The 13,429-nt window shown below is 36.9% G+C and overlaps 1 protein-coding gene across 1 annotated transcript in view; it reads right to left on the reverse strand.

The window, feature by feature from the left end:
* Positions 1 to 412: 412 nt before the first annotated feature.
* The window catches only part of LOC126236673 (TBC1 domain family member 19), a 169,122-nt gene continuing 156,105 nt past the window's right edge, over positions 413 to 13,429 (reverse strand). The window contains exons 12-13 of the mRNA XM_049946160.1: positions 8,071 to 8,257; positions 413 to 577 (exon numbers count right to left, since the gene is read on the reverse strand). Of these exons, the coding sequence (XP_049802117.1) occupies positions 509 to 577; positions 8,071 to 8,257 (256 nt within the window). The 3' untranslated portion in view covers positions 413 to 508. The remainder of the gene's footprint in view (positions 578 to 8,070; positions 8,258 to 13,429) is intronic.

A 13,429-nucleotide genomic window follows, 5' to 3' on the forward strand; every position in this document is an offset into this window, starting at 1 on the left:
ATATTAAAATGAATTGAATTTAGTTGCTACAGTTATAGATTTCTTCCTGTAATAAACCCTATCTACTGTATTTAAAGCCTCAATGGCTTCGTAAATCACTTTATTTCCTCGTTACTGCTTACTTGTTCAAAGGCTAGCTTAATTCTACTTTCCTTCCAGACTTCTTTTTTTTTGGATATATAATTAATTAGAATTACTTCTATCTACCCTGTAGTCCTTCTTTCTTGTCTTTTGATGTGAATTTTCATTTCTGATTTCCAATCTTAGAAGCTTGAATTTACTTTTGAGTGTTTCTAGAAATCTTCATCATAATTTTTTCAACAGATGTCTCTATTTGCTCTGTTTCTGTTGACTGACAGAAATAGAAAACATGACATCTCATAAGAATTTATTCATAACAGTTAGCCACTTTCTTCTTGCAGTAGAGAAAAATTTGGATGAATCTTAAATATTTTTTCACAGACAATTGTTATTCCATTAACACTGGGACTGCTGCAAATAACTCAGCTCAATCTCTAAGCAATGCCAACTGTAATAATGGCATTACTTTGAGAGAAGACAGATCTGCAAGAACAGCCTGAAAATAAGACAAAAAATGCTGCTTTAAATTGTATTATAAACTACAATGCCTTAATAATATGTGAACTTATTATGGATTGTAAAACTACTGATATTGATGCCCTATTGTCCTCAAAATATTCTAATTTTTTATGTATTATGGATGCTTTTCTGGAAATCTTTCTTCATATCTGAATTAAAGACCACTGGATCATAACTGATTTTTGAAATTGTAAAATTTATGGATTACATAATGAGAATACTTGGAAAGAAGCTTTTATATCATTCTATTGTAGTTCTGCACAAAGAAGCTTCGGCTCAGAGAACAGGGCACCAAATAGATAGTGTGGAAAAAAAAAGAATTATTATTTTTTAAAAGCTATATGTTTTCAAATTATTTACAAAACAACCATATACCCTTCAAACTACTCTCCATTACAACTAATACATTTGTTCCACTGGTGCTTCCACAGTTTGGGACTTTTTCTGTAGTCATCTTTAGAAATGGCTGACAGCTCCTATCTTGTCTTTTTCCTTGATCTCTTCAATGTTGCGAAATCAGTGTCCTTTCATGCCTCTTTCCCCTTTTCATGTGTGGAAATAAGAAAATGTTGTACAGAGACAGGTCAGGTGAGTAAAGTGTGGGGCTGTGGAACCATACCATTTTTAGGCAAAAACTGTGTGACTAAGATGGCTGTGTGTGCAGGCGTGTTGTCTTGGTGGAAGAACCAGTCTTCTGTCTGCCACAAATTGGGACTTTTTTGATGAATGCTGTTGTGCAATCTTCTTAAAACTTCCGAATTGTATGTCAGTGGTCTGCAAGCTTAAGATCTCGAATTTTTTCAACATTTTTGTCAATTTGGACAGTTGATGGACATCCAGAACAAAGTTCATCATCAGTTGACATGTTACCATTTTTAATTGAGCAAGCCACTTGTGCACTTGAGTTTTCCCATAGCCTTAACTTGGTAAGCTGTTTTCAACATTAAAACAGTGTCAGCAACATTTTTACTGAGTAGAAAACAAAATTCCACAGCTGCATGTTGTTCACTTAAAACTGCCATCATGAAAAAGGCACAAAAACAAAACAGTGCTAGCAAAAAAAAATCAGTGCAGATGAACAGAACAAGCCAGGACAACAATACAAGTGGCACTGATCTGGCAATGACTTGCATTATACAGTCCTATCAGTAGAAATGCTTACTACATAAACTCTGCCCATGGTGGAATGTTATTCCAGTTTTTTTGAGTTCCTCTTGTATATGGCACTCTATTGCATGTTTACTCATTGTTCAGGACATAACAAATCTAGTGTTTCTGAAGATCTAAAAGTTCTTAAATATAGCGGATGTATTTCTGAGATAGACTAGGCATATTAATTAAGGAGAACTAAGTGACTGCCTTGTAAACAACATATGATAGAAGATATGCTGCTGCTTTATTTATTGTGAAAGTATATTGATTTTGTGCTCTAAATGAAGTTTTAAATCTGGCTTTAAGGCAAAGAAGCTTTTAAAAATTGATGGAAGTTTTTGCATAAGGAAAATGAAGATGATGTTCACCCTAAGCAAGAAATACAAATATATGAAGGTAATATCTGTTCCCAAAAGAACAGTTACCTTTGATGACCATGCAGCTTTGCTAGAATGAAATGATAATTAAATGGACACCCCAGCTGCAAACAGGCGTTGATATACTTCATTGGGGACATGTTGAAAATGTGTGCCCCGACTGGGACTCGAACCCAGGATCTCCTGCTTACATGGCAGATGCTCTATCGATCTGAGCCACCGAGGGCACAGAGGATCGAGCACCTGCAGGGACTTATCCCTTGCATGCTCCCCGTGAGACCCACATTCCCAACATGTCCACACCACTACATTCGTAGTGCACTTAATAGATGTTTGCTCATCATACATACATCTACATACATACATCTATTAGGCACACTATGGATGTAGTGGTCTGGATATGTTGGGAATGTGGATCTCATGGGGAGCATGCAAGGGATAAGTCCCTGTAGGTGCACTATCCTCTGTGCCCTCGATGGCTCAGATCGATAGAGCGTCTGCCATGTAAGCAGGAGATCCTGGGTTTGAGTACTGGTCGGGGCACACATTTTCAACATGTCCCCAGTGAAGTATATCAACACCTGTTTGCAGCTAGGGTGTCCATTTAGTTACCATTTCAAATACAAATATCTTCATGTGGTGTCCTCAATATACTTCATAAACAGACTGGCTGTAACTGGAATCATGCTGCCCATCTGGTTAAAATATTCCCCAACATAAAACAAATATGGTGACATAAAAGTGTGCTTAAATAAATTGATGACAGTGTTGTCAAAGAACTGGGGCAGCAGATTTATGGAGTTTTTGATGGGAACATGCTTGAATAATGAGACCACATTATGGCTGGCTGTCACATCTCCTTTTCCAAGACACGGATGTTTAATTTGGCTTATGAAGTGGGTCATGTTCTTCATATGGTGCAAACAGTGACCAACATGCAGAATACAGAGACTAGGTATATGTTCTGGGAGACTGGTAGTCAACACTCCATTGGTGCTCATGATGGGTCATAGGGCTGTTTCCTTCTAATGAACTTTAGGCAGATCATAAAATGTATATAGCTGAGATGCCTAAGGGAGGAGTTTTTTAATGATACTCTCTTCCAGCTATGAACACTTAAGAAGCTCTGGTTTCTTTTTCATTATTATCGTTGTTGAGCCCAGTGGCAATTTTTGGGGTGTCTCTTCCTCCTGCATCAACTGGAAATCACAACATAATTGGCATGTTCCTTTTCAATGGCTGCATAGCCCTGGTCAGCTGATAGGAATACAATGAGAGGATTGTTGCAGAGCAAGTGAAGATCACTGAGCACAGCTCTTGTCGTTTTCAGCACTAGCAGTTTGTATTTTGAAAGAACGTGGCTTGTTTCTTGATAGATATCTTTTGCGGTTTCACAGGGAATCTCACAAACCGATTGTTGCATACCATTTATTTTGTCAACAAAAGGAATGCTCTAGGTGAAGGTGCAAAATTAAGCCCCTTCTTAAGTGCCAAGATGGCACCCACATCGATGTTTATGGCCATCATGTTAATAATGGTACATTCTGCTACTTTACATTCTGCCGCATTTCGTTGTTGTGAAAGCCAGCTGAATTTTCCTTTTTGCTTTTCTGTGGTTGTCTTCTGTAATGACAACTATTCTGCTCCTGTGGTGAATCTAAAGCTGAAAATAACTGTGTCAGTTGCAAATGGCCAGCAATAATCTCACAACCATTTGCATCTAACTGCTTTCTGGTGTAAATGTCTTCTCTCCCACAGCAGACCATAGCTGGCATGATGAAATATTCTCCTAGCTGCATGCGTGATGATGTGGTGGCTGATGGCAGCAGATTACAGAACTGTCTTTTCATTGCAGCAGTGTAATAGGAAGGATAAAGGTTTTAATAAATTAGCCTTCTTAACAGGCAGCTTCTCCAGATGTTTAATGCTGTGCCACATTACCTCCCTGTAGATGTATGTTAATATATGAATGCACCATTTCATCGATCTAAACTGATATAAATTTCTGAAGTTTCCAGCCACATCAAGCAGTTAAATACCCATGGGTTTTTGGCTGAGAGCTCTTTGGCCATTTTCAAGTAGTGACTGTGATGTGACTGATGCTGCTGTCCTAATGTATAGATGTGCCACCACCCATGATGTCACCAGAATCCAGTCCAGCTCTGCACAAGAGAATGTTCTGATTGCAAGTCCATTGCATCTGCTTGAACATCCCAACAGCTAGGTCCCAAGCTGTGCTTTGCTACAGATCACCATCTTTATTAAGGGTGCTGTCTCAAATTTGTATCTCAGTTACTTCTTTGATAACACTATCACAGAAACCATATGTCCATTTCATATCAGATGTCTCATTGAACACAGTTTGTGTCCAACTTCCAGAGCATGTTCTGCTGGTGCTGATTCCTCAAGATGCTGTAGGTATAAATACCTCTTGTGTTTTATACAGGCTCACAATAAAACATTACCTTATATGCAGCTGCACTGTGGCCCAATGACATCACAGACAGTAACATGGCTATATGAGGATGGCAGCACCATCCATACAACAGTCACCATTTGATAATGGTTGAGGAGCAATTGGCAAAAAGCTTTTGGGCATTTAAACACTTGAAATGGATGCAAGCTCAAGAAAATTTTATCAGTATCTATCCCTGTGAAACATTTATATGTGTACCGGTTTTGATAAAGTATTAGGGGAAGATTTCAACTTATCAGCTATAGAGTGGGAGACACAAGTGATTAGTTCAGATGGTAGAGAAAGGTGTCCATGCAAATTACCTTGAGTAGTTACTCAGATAATGTCTCATGAAGGTGACATCTTAGATCTTGCACCTACAAACAGGTCTAAACCTTTTAATTCACTTAAATAAGAGCAGGGAGTCAATGACAAGATTGTTACAGCATCATTGTCTAAAAGCATCAATAAGAATGTTGAGAAAGGTAAGAAAATATTTCTGCATAGCAAGCATGTAAGAAACATTCAGTTTACCTGAGCAATCAACAGTAAACGTTCTTCTTTGAGACTGGAAATGTTGAGTACAGATGGACATAATTGAAGAGCATTGTGCATATGCTTTAGACAGAATATATCTATCAGTCAGACTTGCAACGGATAGCAAAGACCCATTGTGGTTTAAATGTCACATTGCAAAGTTGTCCCAAAAGTAAAGAAAACTTGACCACATTTTTAAAAACAGTTAAAGACTAGTTGATTAACAAAAATAAAATGAAACAAAAGTGAGTGCAAGGAGAGCCATGCATGAAGCATTCAACAAATTTGGAAGTAAAACTTGATCTGACAAAACATCTCATGAACCTCTAAATTCATATTGAGATAAGTGACCATGGGACAGAACATCAACTAAAACTGCTCAACAGAGGAACGGTGGCAGAATCAGATGGGATACCTATATGATTATATACAGAGTATGAGAAGGAACTTACTCCTCTATTAGCAGCAGTCTATCATAGGTTGCTGGAGAAATGAAGTGTTCCAAATGATTAAAAACTTACAGGTCATCCCCAGTTTCAAGAATTGTCATCAAACAGATGCACAAAATTATAGGCCTATATTGCTTAAATCAATCCATTTTAGAATTCTGTTTTATGCCTATGTATTAAAATTTCCTTGAGACCAACTACTTCTTCTGTAAGTATAAACATGGATTCTGCAAACAATGATACTGTGAAACTCAAATAATTTTGTTTGTCCTTGAGACCCACCAAGCAGCAAATATTGACACCCAGATTGATGTCATGGTCCTTAACTTTCATAATAAGTTAGATACAGTTTTGTGCTGCCACAGTTTTGTGCTGCCACCTAATGAACAAAATATAAGTGTATGGAATATCAGACCAGCTTTGTGACTGAATTCAAAAATTCTTAGTGAATATAACATAACATGTTGTTCTTAATGGATCTTAACATATAAAAGTAGATTCAGGCACATCTCAAAAGAGTGTTAGGTCTCTACTACTCACAATATTTGTACATGTGAATAACATCAAAAGCTCCAAGATATTGTTTGCCGAAAGTATTGTTGTATACTGAGAAATCACACTGTTAGAGAATTGTCACATAATGTTGGAAGACTAATAGAGGATTTATGCTTGGTGGGAGGGCTGAGTGTTGCTCTCAACACAAACAAATGTAACATATTATGCTAGAAATATGTGGAAGGTCCCATTGTTATTAGATTATACAATTGCTGAATATTTACTGGAAAAAGTAACATCTATTAAATGCATGCATTTGTATATACAACGTTATTAAAATGGAATGACTACACAAAAATAAATGTAGGAAAGGTAGATACCATACAGAGTGTCAGTAAAATAATTGACAGAAAATGTAGCTTAAAAAATGCTAGTCTGTCTCATACTTGAGTACTCATGTTTAGTCTGGGATTCTTGCCAGATAATGCCAACAACAGAAATACAGAAGACCTATAGAAAAGAAACATGTTTAATATGTATGGAAGAATCAAGAAAATGCTGATTTAATTTCACTTGTTTGTTTAATCAGTACAGAAGCATAAAGGAGATGCTAATATAATCCACTGGCAGATGCTAAAAGTGAGGTATTGTGAAGGATGGTGTGATTCAGTGCTAAAATTCTGAGAGCTCTTGTTCCCAGAAGAGTCAACCAACATATTGCTTCCTCATACGTACATCTTGCAAAAAGACGAGAAAGGTAAAATCAGAAATATCTGAGCTCTTCTAGAGGATCTCATGCTCGATTTGAGACAGGAACATTAAGGGAGGAAGTGACAATGGTACACTCACTGTAAGGTGGCTTGTGAATTGTAAGATGCTCCTGATTATTTTGCATTAGTTTTTAATGCACACATTTCATGGGGCAGTATCAGCAGAGTTTTGAGATACAGTAAAATAGTGCATATGGAAATGCAACCTTGTTGGAGACTAGTAACAAATGGGCAGAAAACGTTCAGAGTGTCCCCTAGCTGGGAAAACAATATTCTTGAAAGAAGCATAAAAACACGGCTAACTACATTTTGCTTTCACTTAACCTTTCAACAGTCTCATTTCTTCAGCATGCAAACTATACTTATAGGTTAGCTTAACAGAAGCTAATACAAAGTAGAACAAAAATTATAAATTTGTATTAAAATCGTAAATATATAGATAGTGCATAAAATTTTTCTATCTTTCTGTTCTGCAAACTTTTTAACTAACACATCACAATTAATAATTTAAAAGGAACTCTATCTCTAACACAAATGGTTAAACTGGAGTTTTCCAGGGTTCCTGAAGTCAAGACCATGGCACACATCTGCTGTGCCTGCTGTTACAACCACTGCTGCAAGTACTGTATGGCAAGGAAGTTCACTGAAAAACTAAAACGTATGTATTTGTATTGTTATGCACAAAACCAGTAGCTGTTAACAGAACTTTATGCTGATACCTCTCATGAAATATGTAATATTACATCCCAATACAAAATGTAGCAAGAATAGAAGACATAAAAAGTACAAATTATTTAAAATTAAAATTAATGTTTAACTAATATTCCTACATTTCTTGGTTATTAAGTGACTTTTTTACTATCACTTCTTGCTATAAAGAGTTAAGGGACCAGGGTGAGTAAGTATAACTTGATGTTAAGACTATAGCTTTAAAAATGTAGATCTACTAACAAATCTCTAAGATCAATTGATTTTTGACTCATAGAAATATAAGAGTGAGTATATTTAGACACTTTACTAACCTCGTGTTTACATCATACAAACAATGAGAGGTACAATTTTCTGAAAATTGTAATTTTGGTATACGCTACATACAAAAATGGTGCATAATATATGCCCATTGGTAAATTGTAAAAGTGTCATCATGAGGGTACATGCTATGATGCTACTCAGCTGTAATGAAACAAAACTGTATTACCTTAAAATATAATTGAAGAGTCAAATAAGAGTCTTACCTCTACATTAGCCAGGGTTTCAACTTGTAACAGATTATCCTTTCGAAAACTTAAAATAGCAACAGCCAGCAATGGCAGAACTTCAAGAGAATCATAAGCAAGTACCAGATCCCACAGGTACAGAAGCTGTTCTGGAGGTAGGTAGCCTGAGAATCCACGCATTAACCACTTGAAGACAACGCGAGCTCTGTATATAGATGATGTATTAAAGCATAAATAAATAAAGTTAATATAAGGATTAATATCTCAATAACATACACTATACTTTAGAAAGCAATTCAAAATTTTTAGAAAAAAAAAATTAATGACTGTTACAAAGAACGTCTTTCCAAATGATACAGGTCAGTACTTCACAGCGTATTGCCAATAACATCAGATAAGAAACTAGCTTTGATTCATTATTAATTGCAGTGTGGTCATAAGATATACATTAGTGTCAAAAATTTATAATAAAAGGAATGGTAGGGGAAAAAAAAACCACAGGAAAAAGAAAGGTAGAGGATCATCAAGTTGAAACTGAAGTGCAGTGGCAAGAAGAACACAATTTCAGGTCAGGTCAGTACAGGGTTATCAACACAAAATCAGACAGGGGTAATGCAAGAGTAGGCTTAATCTCTGCAGTAAAAGGCAATTTCCTGACAGACTGACTGACTCATCATTGCCCACCCTAGACTGCTAAGGATATAAACTTGAAATGTGGATAAGGTGTGGATCTTAGAGTGTAGATGATGTTTAAGAAGAGATTTTTTGAAATCTGAACCCTAAGGGGATAAAAGTTTTTATGAAAATGTTTCACATATTTTTGAAGTCAAATCTGTGATATTTGCATTTGGGTTCTCTGCTAGAAATAAAAGATACACGTCACCTTTTTTGGAAATTCAACCCCTAAGTGGGTGAAAGAGTTTATGGAAATATTTCATTGCAAAAGCATTTTTTAAAGTTAAATCTTTGAAAATTGGTGTTGGCTTTTCAGTTAGAGATGAAAAAATGTACGTTTCACTGTTTTTGGAAATTAAACTCCTAAGTGGGTGAAACAGGGCCATGTACACTGATTCACTAATTCATCATCATGCACCCCAAACCACTAAGGATAGAAACTTAAGTTTGGAGAGGGTGTATACCTTATATTGTAGGCATCATTTAAGAAAGGATTGACCAAAATACCACTCCTAAGGGGGTGACACAGGGGGTTAAAGGCTTTTTGAAAGTATGTCACTATTAGGGGAATTTTGAAGCTAGAACTACAAAACTGGTATTTGGTTTCACAGTCAGAAAATAAGAAAAAATATATGTTTGAGCATTTTTGGAAATTCAACCACTAAGGAGGTAAAATTGTGAGTGCAATGTTTTGAAAGTACTAAAGGATTTTTAAGGCTATCTTTATGACAATTGATATTTGACTTCTTGGTTAGAAATTAAAAAAAAGTTTTAGTGTTTCTGGAAATAGACAGCTAAGGGAGTACAAGAGGGGATGAAAATTTTTAAGAAAATATTTCGTTATTATAAAAATGTTTAAAACTAAACTTATGAAAATTGGTATTTCACTTCTCAGTTAGGTATAAAGAAATATTTGTTAGGGCATCGAAGTTTCTATGGAAATATCTCCACAAGAATGCAAAGGCATGATTAACAAAAACTTTGTATTCCAACTACCAGAATTGGTTTTTGGTCAGAAGAACATTCGGAGAAGACCACGCTTATATGGCCTTAATTAGCGTGAAACTCCTATAAGGCGTTGCAATTCACAAGCCACATAAAAATTTGATTAACTTAAAAAAAAAAAAAAAAAAAAAAATCTCTACAGGCCTTACAGTGTACACAAGTGAAGCAGGAAGCACTAAGATAGAAATGAATAAGAAAGTAGGAATAAGGTAAGCTATTACAAACATCATAGTGGACATATTATTGTAGCCGAGATAGACTCGAAGTCAACACCCACCACAGTAGTACGGGTTTATACTTCGACTATCTCAGCAGGTCATGAAGACATTGAAAGAATATATGATGAGATGAAGCAAATTATTGTGAGAGTGAAGGGAGATGAAAATTTAGCTGAGATAAGACATTGGAATACAGTAGTAAGAAAAGCAAGATAAGGAAAAGCAGTAGGAGAATATTCATAAGGGGAGAGGAATGAAAGAGGAAGCTGCTTGGAAGAATTCTGCACAGGACATAATTTAATCATCACTAAACTTTGTTTAAGAATAATGATAAAAGGTCAATCAGGTGTAAGAAATCTGGGGACAGGCGAAGGTTTCAGGCTGATTATATAATGGTAGGACAGATTTTTAAGACCAGATTTGAAGCATCAAGCCATTTTCCAGGACAGATTTGGACTCTGACCATAGTTTACCAGTTATGACCTGCAGACTAAAACTTAGAAGTATTCAAAATTCCTGAATGGAGCAATACATAAAACAAGGGAAACGAAACCAGTCACCTACAGTGAATTGATCCGTGGAGCACGGCATTCACACTTACTTCCAAGAATCAGCTCTTTTTCTGACAGTAGTACACACATTCACACATACAACCACACTATCACCCAAATATACACTTCTTTGACCACTACTTGGCATTTCCAAGATTGGTTTGAGAACACTTTTCCACACAAGCGAACTATCATTCCACACCCCATCTCTTCCCTCTTTTCCATTGTACACTTTCACCAGTGTCTGTTTTTGCTATTAATTTTCATCCACAATCTTTCACTAGGGCATACCTCTCAGTTTGGGGCCCCAAGCAGCTGCTACTAATTCTGTTACATCCTGTACAGAAATCTTACAGTTATTGCACCTCTGGTGCCTCTCTTGGATTGGTGCTTCAAGTTGGCTTGTGTAGTTTGGGCCTTAAACTGGCGCTGGACATTAAACTCAAGAGAGTGAGAGAAGCAGACACATTTAATGACCACTTGAATACAACATAAAATGGTGCTCATGATAAAACAGTGCATTTCTTTTGGAAGTGTAATGCAAAACACAATTCATGGAAGATGTTTGTAAACTGTTTGAAACTGTTTAAAACTGGAAGTGATTTGGCAAAACCTCCTGCAGAGGCTATAATGCAAAACGCATTGGTGAAATGGCATGAAACCGGCTCTGTAGTAAAACCCTAACTATCAAAAAAAGTTTGAATATCAGCAAATGTTTTCGTAAATATTTTCTGGGTCAGAGTTACTTTGTCCACCTTGTATATCAGACAGGCAAAATACTTTCAGACATAAGGAAGAATGAATAATTCCAGTATCAAAGTATGCAGGTGCTGACAGAAATGAATTCTACTGAACCATCAATTTAATACATGTATGTTATGACTGCAAAATACCGACACAAATTATTTGAAGAAGAATGGAAATTTTTTTAGCAGCTGATGTTGGGGAAGATCATTTTGGGTTCTGGTGAAACATAGAAACATGAGGCAATACTGACTCTATGACTTATCCTGGAATAAAGGTTGAAGAAAGGCAAACTTACATTTATAACATTTGTAAATTTACATAAAACTTTTGACAATATTGTCTGGAATATGCTATTTGAAATTTTGAAAGTAAAAGAGATAAAATACGTGCAGTGGAATGTTATTTAGAGTTTACACAGAAACCAGAGTGCAGTTATAAGAGTTGAACAGCATGAAAGGGAAGCTGTACTTAAGAAGGGATAAGACAGGGTTGTAGCTTATCCTAATCGTATTCACTCTGTACACTGAGCAAGCAGTAAAGGAAACCAAACAAAAATTTGAAATTAGAATTAAAGTTCAAGAATAATAAATAAAACTTTTGAGGTTTGCCAGTGACATAGTAATTCTGACAAACACATAAGGAAATTTGGACACTTAGCTGAACAGAACAGGTAGTGTATTGAAAAGATGTTACAAGATGTATATTAACAAAAGTAAAACAAGTGCAATGGAATGGAATCAAATTAAACCAGGCACTGCTGGAACAATTGAATTAGGACATAAGACATATAAAGTAGTAGATGAGTTTTACTATTTGGGCAGCAAAATAACTGATGATGGAAGAAGCTGAGAAGGTACAAAATACAGACTGTCTATATCAAGAAAACCTTTCCTGAAAAGGAGGAAGTTGTTAATATCTTATACATAATTAAGTGTTACACAGTTTTTTTCTGAAGATATTTGGGTGGTGTGTAGCCTGGAAGTGGAAAGTGCAGATAAGAAGATCAGACAAGAAGAGAATAGACATTTTCGAAATATGGTGCTACAGAAGAATGTTTAATATTAGACGGGTAGGTTGAATAACAAATGAGGAGGTACTGAATCAAACTGGGGAAAAAAGGAATATGTGACTCAACCAAACAATGGAAAATTCAGGATGGAATTTTAACAATATTATGAAAAGTATAGCAGAAATCCACACAAGTCTCCGGCAGCTGATGCCAGACTGCAAGCAGCATTTCCTGATGGGAGAGGCAGCTGGGTGGGAAAAAGGAGGAGGCTGGGGCAGGGAGGGGAGGGATGCAGGGTGGGAGTGGGGGATGGTAAAGTGCTGCTGTGGGAGCATTCAGTGATGAGATGGAGAGGAGGCAAGATAGGAGCAATTGGGAGTTTACACAGAGGGCGGGGGAGAGAGGGGAGGGGGATGGTAGCAGAAAAGGAGAGAAGTAAAAAGACTGGGTGCATTGGTGGAATAGAGGAATAAGGGGCTGGAATGGGAATGGGAAAGGGGCTAGATGGGTAAGAAAAATAACTAACAAAGGTTAAGCCAAGGAGAGTCATGGGAATGAAGGATATATTTCAGGAAAAGCTGGTGTTGGTGGGAACGTTCCATGTGGCAAAGGCTGTGAAGCAGTCATTGAAATGAAGAAAGTCAAGTTGGACAGCATGTTCAGCAACAAGATCACCCAGTTGTTTCTTGGTCACAGTTTTTCAGCAGCTATTCATGTGGACAGACAGCTTGTTGGTTGTCACGAACACTTAGAATGCAGCACAGTCGTTGCAGCTTCATTTGTAGATTACGTGACTGGTTTCACAGGTAGCCATGCCTCTGATGGAACAGGTCATGTTTGTGATTGGACTGGAGTAGATGGTGCTGGGAGGATGTATGGGTCAGGTCTTGCATCTATATCAATTACAGCAATATGAGCCATGTGGCAAGGGGTGTAGGGATGGATGAGGATATTGTGGAGGCTTTCTGGGCAGCGGAACACCTCTGTGGGTGGGGTGGGCAGAATAGTGGGTAGGATATTTCTCATTTCAGGACACGATGAGAGGTAGTTGAAACCCTGGCAGAGAATTTAATTCAGCTGCTTCAGTCCTGGGTGGTACTGAGTCACAAAGAGATTGCTCATCTGTGGCTGGATGGTGAGACTTTGGGAGGTGGTGGGTGACTGGAAAGATA

This window comes from Schistocerca nitens, chromosome 1 (genome assembly GCF_023898315.1).
Source record: "Schistocerca nitens isolate TAMUIC-IGC-003100 chromosome 1, iqSchNite1.1, whole genome shotgun sequence".
NCBI classification, from domain to species: domain Eukaryota; kingdom Metazoa; phylum Arthropoda; class Insecta; order Orthoptera; family Acrididae; genus Schistocerca; species Schistocerca nitens.